Genomic DNA, 27473 nt, shown 5'->3' on the forward strand with positions numbered 1-27473 from the left:
TATTAGAAGCATTGTCGGTGACAACCACCAGATTTCTGTCAGCAATCCCCCATTCCTGTGCTGCATTTTGCAGGAGATTTGCAATGTTCGCTCCGGTGTGACTTTCATGTAATGTTCGAGTTTGGAGAATGTAAGACAGCAGTTGCCAGTCCGCTGTGAGATAATGAGCTGTTATAGTCGCATATGAATCCACAGCCCGCGAGGTCCATGCGTCGCAAGTTAATGCAACCCTTTCTGCTGTGCTCAAACTGTCCTCAACTTTACGCTTCACATCTATGTAGAGATTGGGTACGGCTGTGTCCGCGAAAAAACGTTGTGATGGTATCACATACCTGGGTTCCAGCGTCTTCATCATGTAAGAAAAGCCCTCGTTTTCCACAATGTTGTAAGGACGCAGGTCTTTGCAGATGAAGTACGTGATAGATTGTGTTATTTTCTTAGCTCGCTCTGAATTGGGAGATAGCTTTGCTAAGCTAAGAGTGTCCAGCGTTGGTTGATTTTTCAGTGGAGCTGATTCAGAGCTAGCTTTCCCGTCCGCGGTTAATGCTATATTTGGATGGTGCCGTGTAAGATGGGCCCTCATGTTCGTAGTATTCCCAGAGTACTTTATTTTCATACGGCACACCTTGCAAATCCCGTGTGTCATATCCATCTCATTTGTTCCATCCTTGTTAAAAAATCCGAAGTACGTCCAGACGTTTGATTTAAACGCAGATGGCGCTTTCCTGATCTCTTTTTCTTCCTCCATCTTTGTTTGATCAATTTTCCCATGTGCTGACCTAACCTCTGCTGACCTCACTAGAGAAAAAGCTCAACCGCACCATCTGGTGGACTGGAAGTTTTTGGAACAAAATATCGATGTCTGCTGTCCCTGTATCGATACATTATTGGCAAACAAAATATCGCGATACTACGCAGTATCGATTTTTTCCCCCACCCCTATTGTCTTCTCTCTTTCACTAATCTACCACTTTCCCGCTGTCTCCTAGACTTTAACTGGTTTAAATGGCCTTTAAACCAGTAACCTCTGAGAACTGTTTCTGCTATTAAAACAGTTTGTTTTGATAACCCTGAATGATTCTTGGTCACAACATTTGCGCCATCAGAGAAAGCTCATTTTACTCCACACACATTTGGAAAATCACAGTTTGAACATAAAATCCCAGAATAATTAGTATTTGAGATTGCTGCAGCAACAACATTAAAGAAAAATATCTTTTCATGTTGCTGTGTTTTCATTTGAAAATATAAAATGTTAAAGTTTTTTATGTAAAACATAAAAACAACAAAGATGTTAAAGATGTTCTGATAAAATCTGTGAATGTCTCAATTCATTGGTGTTTCCATCTGAGAGTCTACAGGGTGAACACTGAAGTTGGGTTTTAGAAATACAAATGGCAACAGGACACGGGTTAACTTTGACCACACTAACGTCTAGTTTAAGGTGAGAGAAGTAAATGCATCACAGAAGCTAAAAGGAGCTGCTAATAAGACCCATGAGATGATTCACATCATCTAACAAGACTTCAACAGAACCTGGAACATTAAAGTTCACTTCCGGTCTGTGTGATGATTGTACTTTTATTACCTGAGCTAATGTGGATGCTGTAAAATCAGCCGGGCTGAAAAAACAAGTACACATTTGGACAAACTGTGCTGTAACTTCACATGTTGTGAAATCTTTGAGAAAAGAAAAACAGAGAAGTCATAAACTCCTTGATATGTTGACATCATGTCAGTAATGCACACAGACGTATGTTGGAAGGGTGAGCTTAACAGTTAAGATACAGTCGTCCTTACAGTCTGTACACACTTTGTCATAGATAATAAATAAAACCATAAATGTTAATCAAGTCATTTGATTTATTCTAAATTGGAAAATTTCATTGTTCTTGACAATGACAATAAATAAATAAATACTAAATACTAAAATACTATTTTCCAATTTATTCAATTTCCACCATTTTTGCGACTAACTGTTTCACTTCCAGGTGACTGTTGTTGTAAATGAAACTGGATTCATACTTCTGCTGTGCAGCTTACTGAGTGTCCTCTGATGGGCAGTGTGCAGTCACACAAAACAACAACTTAAATGTCCCCATAACCATGACTGGAGTTTGGAAATGTAAAGGACATTATACTGTAACTACTACTGTAAAATCATTGCTGTGACTTTAAGATCACAACCTGATTCCAAACAGTCTAACGTCAACATTCTGACCCCTGGAAACAGAATGAGATCACAGGATGGCAACAAAATGGACTTTAAAATGAGATCTACCCTAACAAAGAGTAAGTGCACCTATGTAAGAACAAGCATCACTGCTGTGGAGTTTGTTTTACATACAGACTCGGAGCTGCTCGTCTCCTCTTGGCATTTTCTTATTTAACCATTGGTGACTTGGAACCTCAAAGTTTAGCAACAAAACACTTTGTTTCCTTTTTCCATCAAACATTTCTTTCACTCATCTGCCATATCGCGCCATCGGCCAGTCTGTCCCAGGGCAGCTGTGGCTACAACCGCAGCTGCCTCCACCAGTGTGTGAATGTGAGAGTGAATGAATAGTGGAATTGTAAAGCGCTCTGAGGGTCTTGAAAAGCGCTATATAAATGCAATCCATTATTATTATTATTATCTGTGTTTATCAGTGACTAATCTTTATTCAATAACCACAAAGTACACAAATACAAGATTAAATATTTTATTTTGCTTTATTGGTGGATCAGGGAGGAGTCCCAGCTCGGGGGTCGCACCGTGAGTTAGATGTTACTTGACCCACACTGGCTGCTGTGCGACCCTCTCGGGGATCCTCACTCTGGTACGATCCTCTACATGAGGTGGAGCGTTTATACTTCGGACTTTAATCCAAAAAAGGAAAATCGATTCAAACAAACAAATAAAACGAGTGAAAGCCTTCCAGCGGGGCATGCAGCCTCCAGCTCCCTCCATCTTGTTACAAAAGCACTGGTTTAATTAAGAATCATAATATTGGAAATATTTCCAAACTAATTATATTGGAATAATAATTATAAAGAAGGCCCAACAGCGTCTCCAATTTCTAAGAATCCTCAGAAAATGGACCCGAAGGAGCTTCTGATCGTCTTCTACTGCTGCTCCACTGACAGTGTGCTCCACCTGTGGATGGGTCTCCTGCTCCAGCATCCTACGGGACCGTCCACACCCAGGACATCGGGTGTTTAAGCTGCTGCCGTCTGGCAGGATGTTCAGGCTGCTGAGGTCGCGGACAAACAGACTGAAGGGCGGCTTTTACATCAGGGTAACAGCCCTGATCAATGCAAACAGCTGAGCTGATTGAATACCTCCCTGGACTTTACTATTATTGTTATTGCCCACACAATAATAATGTGCAATAAACATTCACTCATTTATTAAGTCATTTCATTTTTTTTTTTTTTTACTCGTACCTTTCTTGTGCTTAAAAAAAGTCCACTTCAAGTTACTGTGTTGTGCCGACGTGGGACAGTTTCCAATTTCCTTGTCTTATTGCACCATGTGTGACTGCATGACAATAACGAGCATCTTATCCTAATAACCTTTTTACTGTGGTTTAACACATTTTCTCACACAGGTCCATAAAAACCTTTCAAAAAGTTTACTTTTTGACAAAAAGTTTACTTTTTGACAAAAAAGTAAACTTTGTCTTAAAATGACAACAGTACGACATTATGATTTAATATTCCATCATTTTAATTTCTGTCTCAAACATCTGATTCTTGCCATATTTTTATGATCCAATTTTGGGGGTTATATCAGAATTTTATGATATTCATAAAAATGAGGACTCCCATTAACTTTTATTACTTCCTTTAATACTTACTAAGTCATTATTCATTTGACAGGGGGCCATAAATCCCTGGTTTTGACATAAGGCGTCTAATATCACTGTCTCGCCTGGATGAGCTTCAGAAGAGCTGAAGAAATTCAGATGCAACAAACAGATCCGACCTGACTGTACAAAATCGAGCCCTCTGGTTGAAGACTTATCTGTGTCGTAGGTAAGTTAGCATCCCTACGTAGTTGAGCTGGGCGAGGATGGTCATTTCCAGCAGACCCCTGTTCTTTAGCACCAGTCTAATCGTTCAGCCCCAGTTAGAAGTGTCACAGAAAACAGCACACCTCTCTGTTCCACGTTTATTTGGCATCCAACAAAATCCAATAAAAGCTTTAAGAATTAACATGTTTCACCATCACCAAAAGCAACATTTCTCCCAATAAAAATGTAAAACTAGAAGGTCCAAAATCATAAAAAGCAAGCATTACGGCTTGGGGTGTAAGTACATGATGCAAGCAGCTCGAGACGGGCAAGTTGGAAAAAGGCAGAAATCTAATCCTACTGATAGTAAAGCACAACACAGATTAAAGATCCACACTGAAGAAAATCAAGCAGAGGTTTTCCCTTCAGCTGACTCACAGCCACCTGAAACTAACATGACAGGGTGTTTCAGCTGTAACCACAAAAAACAGAAAAGACCTCCTGAGAAAACAATTCTACTTCATCTTTTATTCGGTGAAATCTAACAGCACTTCAGAGTCAAGTTTGTTCTTTTTAACAACCAAAGCAAAGTTTGATTACTACGTTTCCACCGTGCTTGCAGCTGGATTGAAATAGAGTTTTTTAAACCCCCATTTCACTCCGTCCTCCCTCACAGTGTTACCCACTGGCTGCTCAGGATGATAATGCCAAAAGTTGAGAGAAAAACGCGTAGCCGTGTAAGCCATCTAACCGTCCACTGAGTTTGAGCCACAGTAAAGTCCCAGCCAGTGTGTCAGCTGTGTGCTCCGGAGGAAAACAGCTCACCTCTCGCTTCATCCCGCCCTCTGCTGGGCTCTGACGGCCACAAAAAGATGCAGTGATGTTTATAGGTACAACTTGACAGTCAGCAATGTAGGTGAGAGAGGGAAGGTATTTTCAAGTTGAGGGTGAAGTGGCTTTTGCCTTCCTTCCCTCCTTCCTCTCCTGGTGCCACCATGCCCACTCAGACCCCAAAAAGGAAGGCCGGTCAGCAGGCGCACCAAGTGCCGTGTTAGCCCAATCACCCATTGTTGGGGGGAGTGTGGTTGCAGCAATGCTACGAGGTTGCTGCCCCAGTTTGGGTACCCAGGGGTGCGGGAGGGTGGACTAAGCATCCACGTCCCATATTCTTCCCCTAGTATGGCCTGGTACTGCTGTGTTGACACCCAAGTCCCGCTGGACTCTGGTGGATCTCCAAGCCTTCGCTGGACCAGACATGAAGCAGCAGAGCGTTCACACCCATGCAGTCCAGCCCTCATACAGCTGGGCCAAGTTATCCATGTTGGTAGCCTCCTTGATAACAAAGTCCACCTGCAACCAAACCAGATGTGGTCAGTTTTAAATACAGACAACGTTATTGTTACGATATCTGACTCTTTCATAATGATTAGAATCTGCTCAGACGATCCGATTCCAGTCTTTGTTTAAAACTGGACTTTGCTGTGCTCAGACTCATGCAGACCACTGCTGCTGCATTACAAAGGCTTCAGACATCTGATAAATCCATGCGACTCTCACAGCAGCAGACATCGACTTCACACTGTGTCAGCACATTTTGTTTTTTTCTTTTAAACAACCTCTTCATCCTGTCACGAGGCTGCTTTGACATGCCTCCCTATTTTGGTTACAAAATGATGTGCTACCTGCTCGGAGACACTCATCCTCCTGTTGGGATCGATGTCTCGGCCCTCCAGTTTGGCTTTCACTCTCTTCCACACGCTGACCGCGTAGGAGTTCCTCTCTTGGACCGCTGAAATCGAACAAAGTGTTTGTTCAGATGAAGTCTCTAATGTTAATGTTTGTTCTGCACAGGAACCTGTGTAGACACTGGGATACAATTTCATTTGCTAAAGGTAGGTATGCACCAAGCCTACAACTCCTGCTGAACACAAGTACTGAGACTGTAATCCTCACTCTGAGAAAGGGAACGAATGCTCTGACCTCAGACAGCTGCATACATATTACATATTTGTGAAACCTGCTGCTTTTTCAAAAGCCCCAGTTTCCAAAGATTGTGAGGAGAGTGAAGGAAGAGTACCTCGTCCTGTTTTGGGGTCTCGTACAGCCCTCTTGGGGCTGGAGTTGAGACCTTTACTGCTCACTAGAGTACTGGGCGGGGTATCGGTCGGGGTTCCCAGGTTGCGTGGGAGAGCCTTGCGTGCATTCTGGGACATCGAGTCTGGCTGGGTTTTCACCCCACTGCATCTGACAGCTAAATGAAAAACATAACAAATACACACACGTGTGTGTACGTGTCACATGTTCACTTGACAGGACGCACACTGACACCAGTGAAAACCCATTTTCCCCACCATAAGGTTTGTAGCATGCTACAACATCGGGAGGCTATACCTGCTGCAAAGCTCGACTGTGCTGCAGAAACAGGACTGGAGCACTCAGCGTCTCTGTCGGTCACCAGTGGGGAGGCAAAGCCCACCAGGCCGTTATAGACGCTGTTGGAATAAACGCATGCATGCATTAATAACGATTATTAATAATAATTAATACGATTTTTATGTGAAAATTAAAAAGATCACTTAGTGTGTGAGTGACCCAAGCACCTCTGGCTCTGTGAGTGCAGCTCTTTCAGAGTACTGGGGATTTCTTCCAGTAGTTCGAGCTGCTCCTGGCTGAGGTGCTGTCCACTGGCCTGGACAACAGTGAACAGCACTAACTGGATGTTGTCTTGCCAAGCTTTGTACTCCAACAGGAAGTGACGCACGCTGCCCTCGTATGTCACCTCTTCACCATCCGCCAGCGCTGCCTCCTCGTCCTGTACGACATAAGAACAGTGACGACTGCAGGTTCACAGCAGGATGCAGCAACGTGCAACACACGTGTGGACCATTTTTAAACCTTTGTGCTCGCTCATCTTCTACACTTATTCGAATGGCAAACACATAATAGTGGTGAAAACACCCCAGATTTTAAAATCAGCTGTGTGTGTGCCTCAGGTGTACCTTGGCCATGGCCCTCAGCAGGTGCTTGACGTCAGCTAAATGGCGGTTGTGATTAGAGAGAATCGTTTTGATCGAGTCCACCAGCAGCTGCAGTGTTTCTCCACAGGTTTCCAGCTGCTGCTCCCGTTCCTCCTGATTCCTCTGCTCCATGTTTAGCTCATCCTCCAGCTGCCTCTGGGCACAGCTGAGCCACTCCACACTGCCTATAGGTAGGTCTAGCACTGGACTCTGTAGCAATGGAAAGCACATCGCCGTCTTATCAAGTTTCTCCAAACTCACTGGGTGATCACTCAAAAAGGTGAGGGCAAAGAAGGACGCACATGGTGGCCATTGATAGAGAAACACAAAGAACAGGTTTCATACAAACATCTGTTAGACTGTGAAGATGAACTGTGAATGCAAACAGAAACATTTAGTCTCAGTAGGAACTCCACGCGTTACATGTCAAAAGTGGGTTTGGAGTGGTTAATGTTCCGCTAGCACCTGTAAAGTCTGGTTGTCCAGACACCGACAGGAGAAAACTGACCCTCGCTCTGACCTCAGGAAATGTTTGTTTATTAACTCAGCTGGTTGTCTGACTGCATGCTGAGAGTTTTAATAAAAAAGTTTTAATAACTTCCTGAACTCGGTGTTTTTAAATGTATCACAGCCTGACAGACTCGTTAAGGGCCGGCTGGAACTAGGTTTCATATCCTACATGTGGAAATGAATGTTATTAAAGATGAAGGACTAATTATTTAAAATGTTATCAGTGCATGTGGTACAAAAACAAGGCTGCACCAGAAAAACTTGACAGAAATGTAGGTCAAAGGTCAAACCAACCAGTCTGTGCAGGAGCTGGAGTTCCAGTGCAGACACCGTGCTGCTAAACTGGGCAGCGTACGAACACGTCTGCTGGCAGCGCTTCAGCAGTTCAAACAGGGCTGCGTCCATGCTGAGAGCCTCGGGGGATCGGGTCCGAAGGCCTTCAAAGTTGAGGATCGTGGAGCACAGGAATGTGACCTGGAAAGGAAGAGTGGCAAAATTGGCATTTTGTCCAAATGTGGTGATCAGTGACAGCAGGAGGCGAACACAGCAGCGGCTGTACCTGGCTGGTGCGCTGGTTGTCTCTGGCCACCATGGCGCGTCTCTCTCTGATGGTCATCTCAAAGTCCTGCAGGACAGGCGCCAGTGCTGGGTTGGCTCCACCGGCCCACTTTAAACGCTGCTCGATGCTAGCCTCCAGCGACGCTAGCTTCTCCTGAAGACACCACCAACAGGAAAAATGTTTCATACAACTCACAACCCTGATAACGATAAGCGGAAATATTATTACAAAGTCATAATGAAGCTCTGAGAGGAATACTTTGCACATACTGAGGTGGATGCACATGATCACAGGATCGTTTCCATGGTAAAGGAGGAAGAGAGGGCGGGTGCATGTGGGATACATAGACTGGTTTCCCATTACAACACAGTGTGCATGCTTGTCGTCATAGCAATGCGACATGAACGCTACAACAAAGGGGGCGTCGCTTGGTTAAAATCAGGCTTCAAACTTTCCTTTTTGTTAAAGTAGCATAAGTGAGCGTCTCACCAGACGCCCTCCTGCGTTCTGAATGACACCTGACGCTATACACAGGGAGGCCCCTCCTGACACTGGCGTCACTTAGCCAGCCTGCAGGGGCTGGTGTAACAGCAGCTTCTGATGAGGGGCGTCCCCATAGTGAGACACTCACATCTGATACTCAGAGAACCTGGGTTACATACGTAACCTTAAGTTAGCTTGAAGGACTTTTGGTTCGCCTGGCAACCCAGCAGGCTTTTCCTGAATTTCACTGACATGCCTTTCAGGTAATGTTTCTGAGCTGCTGCACTTTAACTTTACTATGAGAGTTTCCTGTAGAAGTTCCTGTGTTAAACATACTAAAGTATGTTTAAAAATGTCATTCTCCTAAAGTGGCCAGAAACTATTATGGTTTTGATCTGGGAATGAAGACAAACTCACCTGAATGGCAACGATGGCTGCTTCATCCTGACTCAGCTTATACAGCTTCTTCTTCATGTTGCTGAGGATCACAGAACGAGGAGGAATGCTGACACTTAAAGGCTGATTGCTGGGACCCAGAACATCCTCGTGCTGCCACTGAAAGAAACGCACCAATAAAAACAGTGGTATATTTGGACAATCACCAAATGACATGAAGTTACGTCAGAGATGATCCAGACATCATCATGATTCTAATACAGCTGACCAGAACTCGCCCCGTTCTTTGCAGCACTTTGTGTTAGCTTCACTGATCTTCAGCTTACACCGCAGGCGACTGGAAGTATTTTTTGTGATGTGAAAAGTGATCACAACTCCAAAAGCAGCACTACTGGTGCATGTACCTGGAACATAGCGATGTGCAGCTGGCTCCTCTGCAGGCTGGCCCTGGCAGCTTCCAGGTTGCTATCCAGCCTCCTCAGCAGGTCAACTTTTTTCCATGCTGTGTCATAGGACGACACCAGCACTGTGGCTCTGTTCAACAGCAGCTGGGAGACTCGACCTGACGTCAGCCCCTGCTCCACTGCCTTCTTACAGAGCTCGTCCAGAGAAACCTTTGGAGGAACACACATAGCAAAGGTTACTTTACGGTATTCTTTACAGTCTTTGAAAACTGGAACAATAAATGTGTATCCACTCTGCATTTACACTAAAACATTCAACATTTCACACACACAGCGTTTTTTGTAAATAAGGTTTTTCCACGGTGAGTAGAATCTGGTGAAAAATGAAGAATCCATTGTGGAAGAAGGTTGCAACATGAAAAATATTTGGAACAGGTGACACATGAGTATGAGATCCAGAAAGGGCGATGACTGTCCGACAGTCAGGGGGAGGCTTTGAAAGAACAGGTTATCAACTCAAACCCACTGATTACTCTGCAGCTGAGAGAGCGATACTTATTTTTAAACAGGCTGAGTAAGGACTACCTGATGGGCAGCAACGATCAACAGATCAACCAACCTGAACTAGAACGCAGCCAACAGGTGATCAGCATTTCTAAAGACTCCTTTAAGATAGTTGGAAAAATTCAATAATGAACACTCTTTTTTAACGTTGACATGGAGAACATGAAGAAGGTTGAAAAGAACGTTGAGAGAACAAAGATACTGAACACCACATAATTCCACACAGATCATACCTTGCTCTCTGCACCAAAGTCTTTTGCTTCCACCTGAGCGACAATGTCCACACCGAGGGCAGAGAGGGTGCTGCAGAGGGCCAGACTGAGGGCTTGGCTGGGCATACCCATAAGCATCTGCCGGACAAACTCAGCAGTGAAGGCCTTGATGGGACGAATCATCTGTTCCTCACTGACCACTGCTGCACCCGACCCAGTGCTGCCGGGCCGGCCGTACAGGGACTTCCCCAAACCAACAGGTCCATTTGTAGGTAACAGCTCCTCAGCTGGGGCGCAGGTACCTGCAAAGATTTGTCCCACAGTCATCAGACATGCCGCAAGAATATCTGGTTATTTAAACCACAGAGCTCACAACTACCTCGGAAAGCTATGTTCTCTCTTTCTATGCGAAACACTGAGCAGTTTGACTTTGTCAAAGTGCAAACATCCAGAAACACTTCATAGTGGAAGAAGAAAAGGCTGTAGATTATGGCTAAACCAATATTTTAACAATGCTCAGCCCTCTCTATAGTGTCCATGGCATCAAGTGGGTGCTTTTAATAAAGTGCAACAACATGATAAGTTCATCCTCAGTCTGTGTGGCCGTGAAGAGCTCTTACCAGAAAGAGTCTGAGCAAACGAGGAACACAGCCTGAAGAAATCCCTGATGGTCTGCAGTCTCTTGATGAAGAACACTTCCTCCATCAGCTGACGCTGATTCAGGCTATCAAAGAAGTGGAGCTGTGTGGCTCGGGCCTCCCTCAGAACATCCACCTTTCTCCACAGGGGCGGCACCTCTAAAGAACTCAGCTAAGGATAATGCAGAGCAAAGTAATATTAGTCGCTCCAGGAAACAACGGTGTAAGAAACACAGACTAGTTCCTGAAGAGCAGGTTAGGACTGGATCAAGCTTATCCTGCACTGTGTTTCCACCTGCTGTCAGGATACAAAGTGCATTGTTGTTTGCTGTGCTGGTACACAACCATGCCTGTGTTGAGAATAACATGGAACCTGGCGGCCAATTATGGTACAGAATTGAACTCAATATTTAAAATAAACAAGCTATAAAATGCACCGTGAGTCATAAAAATATCCCGTTACAGACGTGACGAGGATTTCTGATGTCATTCTAGGTCTTTCACTGCATTGTTCTGCCCTCTGCAGCCCCTAATCTCTCTGCAGTGGCAGTGCAAGAGTGTACAGCTGTTGCTAATTGACCAGGTGTGGATAAAGGCCTACCTGAGGCGGGCTTTCATAAAGGCTCACTACTGTTTGTCTTAGTGGTACCAGTTATTTTAGCCAACTTGTTATGCGATTTAAAATAAAAGCTCTTCTCTGTGAAGTTCTGGTATCAGTCTCCATGTTTATGTCGCAGCTTTGGAGCCGGGTCGTAACATGCATTCACTGAATGTGCAGAAATGTAAGCGCTACCTTTTCAGTCAGCTGCCCAAAGGCCGTCTCCAGCTGAGTGAACATGCCATCAAAGGCAACCAACAACATTTGACCTGCAGACATCTTTGGTGTGTCCTGGCCCTGTCCATCCATGCTATGAGGCTGGATCAGTTCAGAGTACTGCACACGCAGCATTCTGACAAACAGACACACACAAAACAAACTTTAAGCATGCAGGTTAGCAGCAAGTTAAACAGCACTGTGTCCGCTAAAAATGCACGACAGGAACTCCACCTGGTGATGTGGAGGCAGTGGTTACGGCCGTTGTGGTCCAGGCCTGTGCCGGTTTGCAAACTATCGGCCAAACCTTGCAGGCCAAGACCATCAGAGCTCTGATCTACCAGCTGCTCCAGTTCTGCCAACATGGACTCCAGAGTCGGCTCTCCTTTGATCATACATCGCAGAGCCTCTGGAAAGATGATCTGACGGAAATTGGTGTTCAGCTCCTGCAATAAAAAGATGACAGGCCAGAGCAATGTCAGCAAAAAGACTTTACATGGCCTCAGCCTGTTCCTGCGCGGCTTCATAGTTTGCAGGTGGACCTACCTGTAAGCAGGTATACACAGCACTGGCCAGGTAAACAACCTGGGTGGTAGCTGAAGGTGGAGGGAGCTCCAGGTCATGAGTTAAAAGCGGGCAGCGTTGCAGCAGTGTTACAAGCCCATTGATGTTTCCAATCATACTGCATAGCTCCTCCAAAAACCACGCCCCATCCCGAGACGTCAGGTCCACGAGCTGCTCCCCAGCGCTGGTTGCTGCACCCTCCATCACCAGGTTGCGTCTACGGTCAATCAAACACAAGACAAAAGTGGGTTCACTGTGTCCACTGCAGCTTTTATCCACCCACTCAAACCCAACCACACCGAGGTTGGACTGATCTCATTTCCAACGCTGCTGAGGACCACATCGTTTTTTATTACGTCCCATTAAAGCCCCATAAGTAAAAATGGTGCACTGTCTTTTTCACATGACTGCATGCTGCTATAGACACTTCACGTTATGCACAGGGCTCTTCTCGCCATGTGACCTTCTGCCCACTCTAATGTGTGAGATCAGTAACAGTAGCACGCCTGCTAGCTTCCATGGTTATTATCACAGGTGAGTTGGCCAAGTCTGACTAAAGAAAACAGAGTCCTACATGATCTGACCAGGACTCAGTCGTGCTGACAGCAAAGACAAATCGCCGAGAGCTGGATGAGGAGGCCTGCTTCCAGTCTGTAGAGCAGCCTGTGACAAGGCCAACAGGCTAGCAGATTGCTTCGGGATACAACCTTTAAAGCTCTGTGCCAATGCAACAACAGGCAGCAGGATGATTTTGTGGAGCGCTCGTGCAGGAATCACCTTCTTTAAAATGTAAATAATGATGGTGACCGACTTCAGACAGAAGAGGACCGCTAACATGAGTGACCATCACCATGTGGTTCAGATTAGGGCTCGTTTCTTTCCTCCTGCTTTATCTTACCAAAGATCTCTTTTCCAGAAACAAAGACTTTTTAAATCTTTTCAGTCCTAACCAGTAGTTTGAACCTTAACCAGAGCTTTAAGTGGTCTTTCAGGGTTTTTAGTGCCGCTGAGTGGATTTCTTCAGATTACTGACTCAGAAACTCTGGTGTTAGGTTTGAGTTTTTCCCACCTACGTTTGGCTGCCTTCACTTACCATCAGCATGTTTTTGGACCTCATACTACCAGATTCTTATTCATCTGTCTGTTGACCTACAGTACGGACACAATTAAACCCTCACAGACAGTCACAGGGACTGAAAACTGTGAGACACAGAATGAAAATGTGAATGAAACCTGCAGAGTGTGCAGAGGGCAGAGGTGATGATTGCAGCCAGGCTGAGAGAACCTGGCTCTCCATTCTCCCGCAGGAAAACTGTGATGCAGTGCTCAATCTCCTGCAGCTGCTCCTCACACGCTGCTACTGTGGTGCCCTCAGCCTTCAGCCGCTCTGCTTGGTGCACCACGCGCTCGTTGGTGTCAGCCACTTGGTGCTGCAGAGTCAATTCCACACTGGAAAGAAACTGGCAGGAGGCAGCAGAAGGTTGTGGAGCAAACAGCAACTCATATCTGGAAAGACAGAGACACACATTTAGCTGGTATCGTGAGTTACACCATGAGGAGCAGAACATAAGCTTGGATGTGATTCATGGTGATGCTGCAACCTGTCCTGTCTCATGAACTGCAGGTATCTGCAGGTAACTCAGGTGAAGGGGCGCACAGGATGTTTGCCGAGTTGAAGAGAACTATCATAGGGGACATTTTTAGGTGTGTAACTTGGACCTGACGGTGGGTCTCAGGGGTGCTTCTTCACCAAAAACATTTTAGGGACTCTGCGAGGACTGGTCACCAGTAAGGCTGGTACCAGCTAAGCGACACATGCAGTCCTAGGGTTAACCAATGAAAATGAGAAAAGACAATGCGTGGCTCCTTACTGTCTGTAGATGTGCTGGCAGTGATCTGCTGTCATGTCTCTCAGCAGCTCTTCCAACCAGGCCTTCCACTGATGGGCCCTGTGGAATACTAGGGTAGCCCGTGGGTACAGCAAAGCCACTGTGGCATAGCTGTGAAGCTGCTCCAGGGAGCTGCGGAGGGCTCCACGGCGCTGCTGCAGCAAGGTGCTCACCTCCGCCTCCAGGCTCTCACATTGGCTGATTAGGTGGGCCTGACCTGCATTTTGCAGGAAGGCTGTGGCTGGCACATAGCTGGGAGGGCCTGATGGGACAGCCAAGAACAAGACAGCACAGCTCAGTACAATCAATGCATTTTTACTGAAAACTGAACCACAAGCAGTGTTGTTTAATCGTAGTGTTAAGCAGGGATAAATCATCAATATCACATAAATAATTAACATTGACCCTGACAGGCGGGCACACAGTTAACCATCCAGCTCTTCAAGAACAGTAAATGTTCACGATGACATCACTAGAGACAGAAACAGCGTCCGACAGAGTGAACCTGAAATGTGAGTTTGGAGAATCAATAATTGGATAAAGGGCCATGACACTCAACCAGTGGCTGTAGTTCCACTTCCACAGCACAATGTTCTCGTTCCCTCCTTTGTTCTATTTACAGAAACACTAACAGCAGGACAAAAGGCAGAACTCACACTTTACTGTACAGACAATACTCTTCCAAGACCTTCAATAATCCTGAAAAGAGTCGTATGAACATGTCCCTCCCACTGAAAACGCTACATGAAGGCAAACAATCACGTTCCTGGGATTTCCTGACCTGGACGATTGAGCTCGTATTCAGACAACCTGTGTCTGTTTCCACTGGGTGAGGGAGTCCAAACCAAGAAGTGGGACGCACAGGTGGAGCCCCAGGTGCACGCAGACTTCCTGTGTCATATGCAAGCTTATTGGCTGCTGACTACATATTAAAACGGGCTCCCTCCAATCAGGTCAGGAGCAACTCAAGAGCTGTGCAGTTATTGAACTAAATGTCAAATCATCCTATTTTCATTTTATATATTTTTAAGTAAAATATACCAAAGCAACACCCAGAAATATGTTGAAATACACAATATTCAGAAACCTGAGGAGAGTATTTTACACAGACACTGACCAAGATCGATAGGACTGCTGATGTCCTGCAGCAGGCTGGCGAGCTGTGTGGCCTCCAGGCTGGAGAATGCTGCCTGGTACTGGGAGATCCACTGGTCCAGTTCAGTCAGTTTGCCCTGAATGGCCTCCTGCACGGTCCGCTGTCGTGACTGCAGCTGGGTATGTTCAGAGTACCTGTGAGTAGGAGGGCTGGGTGAGTAAGAGTTCAGAATGAGGCGATGATGTTTGTGGATACAGTATTTCTGTTATCGTCCTGATCTCATCTATTCCAGCGGTGCTATTAAATTTCCTGCACGTAGCACTCGGCAGGCGTGCGCACAAAGAAGCCATCGCACACGCGGCTGCAGTTTCACATTCTCGCCACCAGCTCTCCGTTTCTCGGACTGAAACCCTGCTCGCACGGATCAGCTGAGTTTGAATGGTCGGAGCAGTGCAGAGGCTCAGCAGTAAATAATCCAGCTGTCAGCATCTCCACTGCTACACAGCAAACTGCTGATAGTTCACTCTGCACACTTTCAAATTGTAAACAAAGTTTCAAATAGTTTTTCTGTTGTTGCCACAGTATGACTGTTTATATAACTATGATCATCTATTCAAAGCGACCAATCGCTTTACGACCCCGTCCTCCTTTGGGCTCCGCCTCCAAACATTCAGCTGATTTGTGTTCACCGAGCTCGTCTGTTACAGATCTGCTTCCTGATACAACCGTCCCGCCTGCACCAGGAGAACACCCCTAAGAGTGGTCTCATTAACATGTGTGGTAACTGTTGAATACTTAACTCGAGTGTGTGCAGGCTGTGTGTCGGCACTGCTGCAAATGAGCGTGCGATCTGAACCATGTATTTATTTTACAGAGTTACATTGTTCTTCATGTTCTGGCTGCTGTAACACATTCGTTTCCTTCCTTCAGGGGTAATAAAGCTTATCTTATGCTATAAGTGTGACCACAATGTTTCCAAGCAACAGCATCACCTAACTTTATCTATCAATGAATAATTTAAAAGCCACATTTCCTTATTTTGTTGTCTGTAGTGACTGTTTAAAAGACAATCAAATATCCAAACATGTTACAAACTTCAATGAATCCACCGGACGCACCTTTCAGTCTTTCAAATGTATATCCTTAAAGGCATGCATTTGAAAGAACATGAACAGTGTGCTGTGTCTGACCTTTGCTCCAGGGTGAAGATGTCGTGGTCAGGGTGGTTCTCTGCCCCCTCTAAGAAGGCGCTCTCCTCTTGTAGTTTAGCTTGGCGTTTCTCTCCTTGGCAGAGAAGCTCCTGCAGGACCAAGTACTCTTCTACGGCTTCTTCTACTTGTGGTAGGACCGCTAGCATTTCGTCACGATTCTTAAACCAGTTCACCTGCACGAGGCCCACACAGAACAATAACACATTAAAAATATGAAATGCAGGAAAGGATTCATTCTACAGCCTGCAGGGTTGTTAAAAACAAAGCCAACCCTACTCCTGCCTATTTAGACAATGTGAGCTGTAAGAGCAATAACTGTAGTGTCAGCTGTGGATTAACCTGGAATGACAGATAAAAGCCACTAATATTCTCCTTCTTTACACTGTAACGCAGTCCTTATTTAACTTTCTCCCCTATTTATTGTTCTCACTGCCAGACAAAGTGAAGCAACATTGACAACTGCAATTAAAGAAACGGCTGCAACCATGGCAACCTGAGACACCACCACAGAACCGACTGGATTTGCTGATAAGGTGCTGTATGATTATTTGACATCTGTGAACTCACCTTGATCTCAGCCACCCTGGAGGAGAAGAGAGAGCGCGTGATGTCTCTCTCCATGTCCCGCTTGCTCTTTTTGCTGTCAGCCTGTTGGCCTCCCCCTCCGTACACTGCACCCGCAAATCCTACCTCTCCCCCCGCGGTCCAGTCCACCAGAGGGTCGTACACGAAGGCCTCCAGCAGGGTCAGTAAGGTCTCTCTGCCTCGTCGCATTATCTGAACCACCTAGAAACACACATCCCACTTGATTTTTTCCCCCCACGTGTATTTTGACTTCCATCCTGTCACAATAGCCGACAGCTCTAACATCTCCATGTTTCAGTGCATGGGAAATATCCCGAGGTACAAAACGTGCACTGGCTACATCCCTCTAACAAACAGCCTGTAAGCTGCAGCAAACTGTAAAAACAAACTGTCACTCCATCTACTGCTTAATTTTACCTTCATTATTCTAAACTGTGCAAAAAAAGCCACTCGTCTCAATATTTATCAATTACAGCCCAGTGGGAATACTTTCCAATCGTGACCCTCAGGGAAACAATCATCTCAGGCTCATGTGTTCATTTTATAAGCTCCAACATATTGAACACTTTGAACTTGGCTCTCGCTTCATCAGCAGCAAGAGATGAAGATCCTCATTCTAACAGCAGAGGTGGGCGGTGGTATGGTGTACCTGCCACGGTGCACACTGCGACTATGCTACGTGAAATTAGTCCAATCTGTTACAAGGTGTGTGAGAAATGCTACTGATGATAACATAGACGGGTGTGTTTTAGATACCCTTTCACAGATGGGTTGAGTTAACGCCTGTACAAATGGTTTTATATGCAGTGTGATGTGAGAGTAACCTGTTCACAGGACAGCCTGAAGATGCCCTCCACCCCAGTGACTCCCAGAGCCATCTCGATGTTGTGGGTCATCCTGAATGGGACCTTCTCTGGCACTCGCAGGCTTTTCCCTGGCAACACACACACACTTTGATACTGTGCACCCAGGAAAACGAGCAGGTCACCCACTACATGGAAAATCGATACTGTTCCACGCTAGCAGCCAAAAATAACCCCTCAGCTGGGTTTCCTCCAACATCTCAGTGTGTGATAAAGAGCTTTAAGTCTGATCATATTATGGGGGAGGAAAAGAGCTTTATTATATCTGCACAGAACAGGCTGACGAGCTGTGGTGAGCACTGTGTGAGTGGTGTTCACCTCTGTCCCTTTGCTTCTATCACATGCAGCACAATAGTTTTTTACCTTTTAATAAATGTGGTTCTAAACTATTCTCTTTAAAATGAATCGCAGCAACACAGTTAAACGCACCTTTTTCAAAGCATACGTTGTAGTCAATGTGCACCACCTCTCCAGTGGTCATGTCAATCAAAACGTTGTCAAGGTGACGGTCGCCAAGGCCAATAATGTATCCCACCATTGACATGACAGCAGTAGATCGGGCGTAGGACTGCAGACAGAGAAAAGGAAACAAAGAAACATCTGGATTACATTTCTGAGCATCTGTCCTTTTCTGAAACAGGAGACAAGGAAGAAGGTGAGAAACGCTTTGAATGCATCTCCTCGCACCTGAGTGACCCTCCACCACTCGCTCGGCGTGGTGCAAGAACACCAGAGCTCCTTGGACAGAAGGTTGGACGGCGTTGCTTCCATCAACTCTTTCAGAACCTCCTTCATAACGCTGAGAGGCCAGTCTCTCCGTGTCACATCCACACTCAGCCCCACTGCCTTTAGAGCCGGCCCGATGCGACTGTAGTACAGTTCACTGGGGCGGGGCACTGGAGGTATAGGCTGCTGTGGGAAGGAGTCCTGGGCCTGCTCAGAAAACAAAGTCACGTCACTAACCAGTAATACGGGCCCGAAACCAGAAAGCGCTCGCCGCCTGACCAGTGTTAAAGCCGTGTGTTACAGTGCAGACAAACCTCTACCTTCTGAGCCTGCTGCACAGCCTCCCTCTGCTGCCAGCGTTTGTAGAGGCCAAAGAGGGGCGTGGCACCGTCCACCCACTGGATCAGCCCTGAACGAGTTCCAAGCGGCGTGACAGAATAGTGTCGGGCATGGAAGTGTGGTTGCTCCTGCTGATTGATCTTGGTGAACATGGTGTTGACAATTGACAAGAACTGCATGATGCGCTCATCCAAATGCAAATCCTCCAGACCTGAGAGAAACTTCAGTCACTATTTCATCACAAAGGAAACTTTGACATTTTTCCCTTTGCTTTCTACGCACAACACACAGCTCACGAGCTCAGAGGGATCATTGGCGGTTCACATAAAAGCTTTTTAATGACAACTCTGTCTTGGTAAAATGACACTGTACAAACGATTTAGTATGAACACCCACAGAAAACGTTTGTGCTACTCTCAACTCACCCCCAGCTTCTGTCAGGTCTGCGTTTCTTTCTCACGTTCTGTATTTCACATGTACGTGCTGACTCGAAAAAACTCAATCGTGGATACAAATCTGGGCGACCCCGAGTTTACACACAGATGATGTACGTTGAATGTGACGCAGGAAACGAGCAACTAGAGAGCCTAACATCGGGTCAGCGGGTCGAATGATGAAACAAACAAAATATATATGAAAATAAAAAGAATTGGATTTCTTACAGACCTTTTTATAATAACAATCACTATAATGCCAAGTATCAAAGGTGCTCTTGGGAGGACCCTGTCTCAAAGTGCTTGGACCCCATTTGTTAAAAATAAAATTAGGCATCTGTCACGCAGGCGTGGGGACCAACTGGCAAATATATAAATCAAAGGCTGCATTACCCAACCTTTGGTTAGCACTTGTTGCTGCTGGTTGTCACTAGTTAAAATTGGCGACACCAAAAACCTTGTGGCTGCCACAGTTACGACTTATTTGCTAACTATCGACTGTTAGCAAAACAAAGTACAATAAAAACTGGAAACAGAACCTTCGCCTTCAAAGTAAAAGCTGCGCCTCACTGCTACAGGAAACACTTTTTGGTTGGAATACCATCGTCACTATTTCGCTATAACGTTGCAGATAAAAGTCTTCCATGCAAATTGTGGGTGACCATGGCAACTGCCACGTTTTGTGGAGTACCACCATCTTTATGACCAGCTTCACCTTACAACTGGCCCCACCTCCAGCAGCCAGCTGGGGAATATTCATTTGTCCTGTTTAGTCACACAGCTTGCATTCAAACTGCGTCAAACACAGAAGATGTTCTCAGAAACTACAGACTCAACGGGTCGATGTGCCTCTCTCATACTTCATGTTCTAATGACTTTACTAACATTACTTCATCTGTTTCAAAGCACTCCTCTGTCCACTGAAAATCAACAAAAATGAGAAAAGCCAGGCTTCAGTTGTTCACAGAACACAACTGTCAATATTACCAACTGAATGCTAATGCAGTTTTTACGTTTCCTGTTCCCTGCAGCTTTAGAAGACTGTTTCCATCTACGACTGCTGCTGCGACCGAGTTTCCCCACCTTTAAAGAGGTACGGGTAGTTGTGTCCATCTGAGCCCAGGAAGAACAGTTTCTTTGGCTTGGTCTTGGTTGGCAGTATGGTGATGGTGTTCCCTACACTCTGTATGGTCACTGCATCTAATGCCGATGCCTCGCCAGGTAGAGCAATCTCTGTTGTAGTCATGGAAACCAGGCGGGGACTAATCTCGTCCAGATGCAGCAGATAGCTGGTTCTCTTCTGAGCACGCTGTTGCAGGCTCATCATGATCTGTCCAACACAGACAGCACATCAGTCAGGTTTGGAACAGCTACACAATATAAAACTATGGAAATATCAAGGATCCTACATCTGTGGAAGTGATGCATCTCAACATAACAGAATACATACACAGGTACATCTTCACAGGTGCTGGGGAAACAATTCCTGTGTATATTTAACACACACTGCACACAAATACACAGTTTGCTAAGGACAAAATGACACTCGGTGGATCATCAACCGTTTGAGAGCTGGATTTGAAATCACACGTAGTTGAAAGAGAAAACTGAATGTGCAGACTGAGTGGGCTCTCCTTCCAGACCTGAACCAGGACATCAGCGAGCTCGGGGGCAGTGGTGCTTTTTGGCAGAGTCAGACACACTGATGGCCCAGAGGTTCTCAGTTGGACTCAGACCTGGGGAACATCAACGCCTTCATCTTCCAGGAACGTCACAGACACAATGGCCATGTGAGCTGCACACAGTCCTGGACCAGGAGGAGACCAGGGCCCTCTGCACCAGCACCAGGTTGACAAATGGTAAATGGCCTGTATTTATATAGCGCTTTTAATAGTCCCTAAGGACCCCAAAGCGCTTTACATATCCAGTCATCCACCCATTCACACACTGGTGATGGAGCTACATTGTAGCCACAGCTGCCCTGGGCAGACTGACTGAAGCGAGGCTGCCGGACACTGGCGCCACCGGCCCCTCTGACCACCACCAGTAGGCAACGGGTGAAGTGTCTTGCCCAAGGACACAACGACCGAGACTGTCCGAGCCGGGGCTCGAACCGGCAACCTTCCGATTACAAGGCGACCTCCCAACTCTTGAGCCACGATCGCCCCAAAGGCAATGAGGAAATGATTTCACTAAGCTGCAAGCAGCATACGCTGTTACCACTCTATCACAGGTGCTCCCGTCCATGAAGGGAACACTGCACCTGTGGTGGGGTCGCAAGTTCTGATGTTTCTGCTGTGAACAGATTCCACTGAAGGATGTGAGGCCATTCCACCTGATCAGAAACGGTACCTGTAGCCCACTGGTTGGTATGTCATGCTGCAGGGCTCTGGCAGTACTACTCTCAGCCCCCCTCTAACAAAGGAGCAAATACCAGGCCCTGGGTTAAAACCTTTTTATTGGCCTGTTTGAGTTTCCTGGTTTAACAGTCCATCTCTTGGCTTCCACAGTCCTGAGACTTGGCTGGGAGACAAAGCAAAGCCTTCTTACGATGACATGCTGGCCCGAACGTGCAGCAGGTGGGACGACACGTCACTATCAGCAGTGACACTAACAACACAAAACCGAGCTAAAGTCAGTGAGCAGGATGAGGTAAGCAACCACCACCACTGCATTTTTAAGGGTCGTCTTGTTGTCGCCTGTTCAGTGAACCTGTTGTCACACGCTGTTCATCAGTTTCTGCTCCCATTGCTATCCCTGCAGCTTACAGAACTTGAATAATTTGAAAATAAAACCATGGTCATCACTAACACAAAGCACATCATACCTGTTTGAAGGGAAGCCAGCTACTGGCTGGATTAGCCGGGTTTACGGGGTTTCTTAGACGCTCCAGGGCAGACGTGATGGCATCACCGTAGGTCTGCTGAAACCAGGATTCATGCGGCGTCTCTGCCGGAGCTGCTGTGATGCTGCACACATGATCCAGGGCAAAAACCACGGGACGCATCAGAGCAGAGTGCTTTTCACGCATTATGGCGATCTTTTCATCCCTGCAGATCAACAAATGGTATTGGGAGATCAGACAAGTCTAGTAAGAACTTTACTTTTCATTGAACACAGAAAAAGACAGATCAGCAACTGACTGGTGACTGCCAGCACCAGCCCTCAGCCTCCTGAGACCTCCCACGCTGCTCGCCCAGCGGGGTGACGACAGTACCCCAAATCAGCCTTTTACAGCTGAGGGGTAATAGCTTTTCCACAGGCTGGTTTTCATCATGTCATCGCTGAACTTTTAAACCACCAGTAACAAATGATTAAGGTTCTACAGGTTCCACAACAGATGAGACCGGGAGCATTGAAGCAACTACAGGACATGGACTGTCAATGGAGTCCAGAGTTTTAGCACAAGAGGGTGGAGTTCAGATGTTCTTACCTTTGACGTGGATGACTCAGTTAGGGAAATACGAGAGAAACGTAAAGAAAGTACAGCTTACAACTAACCAGTGCAACCATAACCTGCAAGGTCCAGTAACGACTAGTGCACATCTACAAACCGATGCGGGATGAGCGGACTAGTTGTGCACTGGTGTGTTACATCACCATTCTTAATTCAAGGTGCTGAGGAATTCTAGGAGCGTACCATCTGTGTGATATCAACCAAGGTCTGAAAGATCGTGTTTTGGACCTGAAATGCTTCCTAAAACAGATGAAAGTCAGAAGGTTCCAGAATCTGTTTTGGGTCACGAGGAGTCAGGAAGGACGTCTAAGTGGTGTATGGTAGCAGCATTGTTCTACTCTGAACATTCAAAGTGCTTTTTACTACAAGCACACACTGACACTGAGGTGGACAGACTGGGCACCAACCTTCCAACTGGTAGAAAACCCCTCCTGAGCCACAGCCATTTGGTATTAGTGGGTCTATTTCTGGTCACTCAAGAAAGCACTTTCCATAGTGAGACCTTTGCTTATTGTTGGCTCCATGGCACCAAATGAACTGTGGGCCAGCAGCGGTTAGCTTTGATTTGAGATGTTTTTTCAAACAACGATGTACACAGAAAAAAGCAGACCCTATCCTGAGGCTAAGGTCAAAGCAAGTCTCACCTGCGCAGTGTGTTATTGTTCTGCACTCTCTTGACCTCATCCTCCAGCTGCTGGATCTTGCGTAGGACGTGCATGTGCTGCTGTTGTAACACACCTAGCCACAGTTCATCCCACAGCAACGTGACTCTGCGCAGCTCACCCACCAGCTGCTGGACCTGGTCGGCACACACAAGTCAATCATTTGAGAAAATCACATTTCTTTTAACTGAACTTTAGCTGTAGTTGATTCAAGTATAAACAGTATAGCCCCCCCCCCATACAAAACGTGTAACCGCGGTCAGCCTTCTACCTGCAGCACCATGCTAGGGTTGGCTAAAGACAGCTTCTCCACAATCTTGCTGTAACAGTCCTGCATCATGGCTTGGTCTTGACTTGAACAGGTCGCCAGCTCTTCTGATGATCTGCCTTGTTCATCACTCCCAAGCTGCTCCTCTTCATCCACACCTAGGTCCTCTCCTTGTATGCTCCCCAAGAAGGTAGGCAGAGCTGACGGCAGTTTGCTCCCTGTTTGCAAAATTAACCAATCGAGAGGAGAAGTCAGAAAAACGAGCACAGGGTGTCTGATGTCAGAGACTCCCTTTCAAACCATGCAGACTTGTTTCAGAATATTAAGTGTAACCTGCCAGATCACATTTATACCACCAAAATAAAACAAATGCATCTGGAGTAACAATACATTTACTGCATTAACTGCTAAGGATTTTTTATACAGTCTCCTATTTTTCTGACTATGTATTAGTCATTTCTTGCACATATGACTAATACCGAGTGAACAAGCAAAGTGAAATATTTGAGATATTAATGTAGAACTCTTTAAACAGCTGGAGAGAACATGGCTGCAACAAGAAAGAAAAGAAAAGTAAGCCTACCTGCATTCTGAGCTTCCCCTCCCAGGGAGAGTGAGCCTACAATGGCAGGGTAGAGGATGAGGTGTGGGGAGTCCTGGGCCACACGGCACAGCAGGCTGCATATGCTTTGTCGGATGTACGCCTCCGGATGGTTGAGACGCGAAAAAAGCTGTGGGATGATACCTGAAGACAACACGAAGAATCAGTACATGAAAAGCAACAAGTACATACTTTATGGCTAGCTAAATGCTAAATGTTGAAAGTGTGGTCTTTTGGTACCCTTGGCTGACCGACATAAACAAGAGTTTACAGCAGGAGTCTCCAACTCCAGTCCTCGAGAGCTACTGTCCTGCAGCTTTTAGATGGATCCCTACTCCAACAGCTAAATCAGATGGTTGGATCTCCTCTTCAGCAGCCATCCAGTTTGGCAAACACCTGATAACAAGCCATTCATTTGATTCAGGCGTGTCAGAACAAGGATGCTTCTAAAAGCTGCAGCACGGTAGCTCTCGAGGACTGGGGCTGGACACCGCTGATTTACAGCACGGACCAAACATTCCCAGGTCTGCTCTAGAGTTCGGAGCTTGACCACAGAGATATTCTCATGTCCTTATTACTCGCAGAGTAACCCTAACCTATCACTGTGGCTGTTTTTATTCATTACATTATGTAAACCAGGCATCACTGGACAGAACATCAGTAACCTTTCAGCAGTCACTTGGTACCCTGGAGCCAACAGAGCACAGACTGCCCCCTGACCACATGAACAGCACACATTTCCACTAACTTAATTTCTCTTCTTCCCCCAGTGAACTCTGTGGATCAGACACCCTGTGCTTGTTTGCCAGTTCTGGCCGGGTTGGGAGACACGGTCAGAGACTTCAGGGCAAGAGACAGACCCCTGAGGGCATCAGGCTCTGAGGACCAGTGGCCTTCACATCATGATGAAGGTGTTTGTTACAAACGGACAAGACTGTTTGTCCACTGTGTTTGTTTTCATCTTCACATGCTCTTCTTTTCCATCTCATCTGCCCCTCACTGCCATCAATTTCCATCAGGGAATCGAGAGGTTTTCACTCCAGTGTTGGGAGCTCTTAATGTATGTAAGCTTCAACTATGAGTGAAAAACCCATCTATTATATCCATCACACTCACACTCACACACACACACACACACACACACACACACACACACAGTAAACCTGCATTAGGACATACCCCTCCAGGGTGCCGTAGGAGTCGAAGCTAAGCCTAGCTCAAGCCCCTCTCTCAGTTCACCGGCATGCTTCACCAGAAGACGCAGGAGACGCAGCGTTGCCATGACAATTACGTCATCATTGCTCTGCTTGCTGCTGTGATATGAAAGCAGCACTTTGGGGTCATCTTCATCTACAGGGACCTAAAACCAAACACACACACAGAGTGAGGGAGTGAACCAAGCGCTGCACTTACATCTATGTCATGATCTTCACATGGCAGTCACTGTTTCACAGTCATCAGCTTTAGGAACTCAGCCTCACGTGTCCAGCATTGAGCTTGAGGAAGGTGAAATAGGCCTGGCAGGAGATGCGGTAGAGACCAAAGATACGGTCCACGACCAGTCTCCAAACTCGGATCAGACCATCTGTAACCTGCTGGCTGGCCTCCCCCAGCCAAGGGCACGAACTGGTGAGCTGCCGCCAAATCACGTCCACCATGTCATCCTCATCATCTTCCTGCTGCAGAGCCATTTCCTCATCCTGACATAAAGCAGAACATCAGGGTTGACACAGGCTGCAGAAAAGAATCCAAGAATATACAAACAATGACTGTTGAAAACACCAAGCGTGCACTGAATACAAGCTCGAACACAACAAAGCATGTGAGAAGAGTCCGGACAGAGGTCAGAAACATCAAAACACAGCAGTACAAGCCACAATGTGTAAGACGTCCCTGTTCAAGTACATATACCTGTGCATGAGATCAGATCACTACATATGCCAGCAGCAGCCTACAGGAGCTGATGGCACCTCTGACAGACATGTACTGACCAAGCCTGTTACTGAAGTGTACTACGCAACTGCCATCGCCTCTTCAAGCAGTGAACACAGCTGCAGAAACTGACGCAAGGTCCACACGCCTCAGGCAGCAGCTGGTGTCCTCGCAGCGCTACTACGCCCAGTGTACTACGCAACTGCCATCGCCTCTTCAAGCAGCGAGCACAACTGCAGAAACTGACGCAATCGTCTTTTTTAAATAAACAGGTAAATGTGTCAAACACCATTACGGCCGTGGTCACAAGTCAGTATTTTAAAAACACAGATGCTGAGGTAGATGAAAGGGAAGCTGGCACATTGGAGACGGAGGCAAAGGTGGAGAGAAAACCCGAGCACAGGTCCACACGCCTCAGGCAGCAGCTGGTGTCCTCGCAGCGCTACTACGCCCAGTGTACTATATGTACGTGCTATCAGCTGTTCAGGACTTTACCTGGATACCAGTAGGTCGACACATGGCCTGTCCCAGAATACTGAAGATCATGTCCTTGTCTTCTTCACTTGTTGTTGCTGGCAGCAGCTCCTCTATCTCCTTCTTTTCCCCAGGAAGAAGAGGCAGTCCCTCCCCTTGGCTGAAGAGGAGAAGCTCCATTAAAAGTAATGTTTCCACTGTGTTGTTGGGCCACCGAAGACATTACGCAGACCAGTAGAGCATACACAACAGTCTGTGTGTGTGTGTGTGTGTGTGTGTGTGTGTGTGTGTGTGTGTGTGTGTGTGTGTCCACTAACCTGGCATTATCGACTACCTTCCTGCCCCAGCGGTAAGCCCAGCTGGCCAGGGCTGCCCAGGACTTTGCCACATCTGGAGCCAGACTGGTGGACAACTGATACAGCTGACCCAACACGAAGTCTGGCTCTCCAACACCCACATTGACTGTACAGGGAAGAACATTAACATCAAACACTTTAGAGGGTTGTGGATATTTCAGTATTCATCTGCAGGTACATGGTGTCTCATCATTTTGAGTAATTTGTCCTCCTGAGCCTGGGAAGCATGTTTAACTTCTAGTTATCTGGGATTAGTTGGACTGGAGAAAGAAAGTGTAACAAAACGATTCAGTGTTTTTTAGTTTAAAGATCTTAAGTGTTCATCATGTGCAGAAAAGCCAACATGTACTGCCGACATAAGAGGACAGAGTGTCAGGTTAATATGGACGTACACCTGTCAAAAGTTCAGACACACCGTCTCATT

General features: G+C 46.3%; 2 protein-coding genes across 7 annotated transcripts in view; one reads left to right on the forward strand and one right to left on the reverse strand.

Annotated features, from left to right (window-relative positions):
- Positions 1 to 27473, forward strand: part of fbxl16 (F-box and leucine-rich repeat protein 16) — a 210294-nt gene that overhangs the window by 60878 nt on the left and 121943 nt on the right. The window lies entirely within an intron of this gene.
- Positions 4140 to 27473, reverse strand: part of smg1 (SMG1 nonsense mediated mRNA decay associated PI3K related kinase) — a 57758-nt gene continuing 34424 nt past the window's right edge. For 2 of the 4 annotated variants that reach the window (XM_082530411.1, XM_082530410.1), the window contains exons 32-64: positions 27011 to 27155; positions 26715 to 26853; positions 25769 to 25987; positions 25467 to 25647; positions 24270 to 24431; positions 23690 to 23904; positions 23401 to 23555; positions 22127 to 22349; positions 20383 to 20629; positions 18847 to 19076; positions 18488 to 18733; positions 18230 to 18368; positions 17762 to 17871; positions 16920 to 17138; positions 16332 to 16525; positions 15163 to 15335; positions 14028 to 14307; positions 13390 to 13662; positions 12139 to 12373; positions 11827 to 12038; positions 11572 to 11728; positions 10761 to 10950; positions 10162 to 10442; positions 9365 to 9574; positions 8982 to 9119; positions 8082 to 8234; positions 7817 to 7996; positions 6995 to 7222; positions 6596 to 6807; positions 6387 to 6487; positions 6073 to 6246; positions 5678 to 5784; positions 4140 to 5345 (exon numbers count right to left, since the gene is read on the reverse strand). In XM_082530411.1, the coding sequence (XP_082386537.1) occupies positions 5268 to 5345; positions 5678 to 5784; positions 6073 to 6246; positions 6387 to 6487; positions 6596 to 6807; positions 6995 to 7222; positions 7817 to 7996; positions 8082 to 8234; positions 8982 to 9119; positions 9365 to 9574; positions 10162 to 10442; positions 10761 to 10950; positions 11572 to 11728; positions 11827 to 12038; positions 12139 to 12373; positions 13390 to 13662; positions 14028 to 14307; positions 15163 to 15335; positions 16332 to 16525; positions 16920 to 17138; positions 17762 to 17871; positions 18230 to 18368; positions 18488 to 18733; positions 18847 to 19076; positions 20383 to 20629; positions 22127 to 22349; positions 23401 to 23555; positions 23690 to 23904; positions 24270 to 24431; positions 25467 to 25647; positions 25769 to 25987; positions 26715 to 26853; positions 27011 to 27155 (6206 nt within the window). In that variant the 3' untranslated portion in view covers positions 4140 to 5267. Of the gene's footprint in view, positions 5346 to 5677; positions 5785 to 6072; positions 6247 to 6386; positions 6488 to 6595; positions 6808 to 6994; positions 7223 to 7816; positions 7997 to 8081; positions 8235 to 8981; positions 9120 to 9364; positions 9575 to 10161; positions 10443 to 10760; positions 10951 to 11571; positions 11729 to 11826; positions 12039 to 12138; positions 12374 to 13389; positions 13663 to 14027; positions 14308 to 15162; positions 15336 to 16331; positions 16526 to 16919; positions 17139 to 17761; positions 17872 to 18229; positions 18369 to 18487; positions 18734 to 18840; positions 19077 to 20382; positions 20630 to 22126; positions 22350 to 23400; positions 23556 to 23689; positions 23905 to 24269; positions 24432 to 25466; positions 25648 to 25768; positions 25988 to 26714; positions 26854 to 27010; positions 27156 to 27473 lie in introns of all 4 variants that reach the window. The other 2 variants (XM_082530409.1, XM_082530408.1) reach the window with 1 other exon arrangement.

This window comes from Aulonocara stuartgranti, assembly GCF_965226115.1.
Source record: "Aulonocara stuartgranti genome assembly, chromosome: 4".
NCBI classification, from domain to species: Eukaryota; Metazoa; Chordata; class Actinopteri; order Cichliformes; family Cichlidae; genus Aulonocara; species Aulonocara stuartgranti.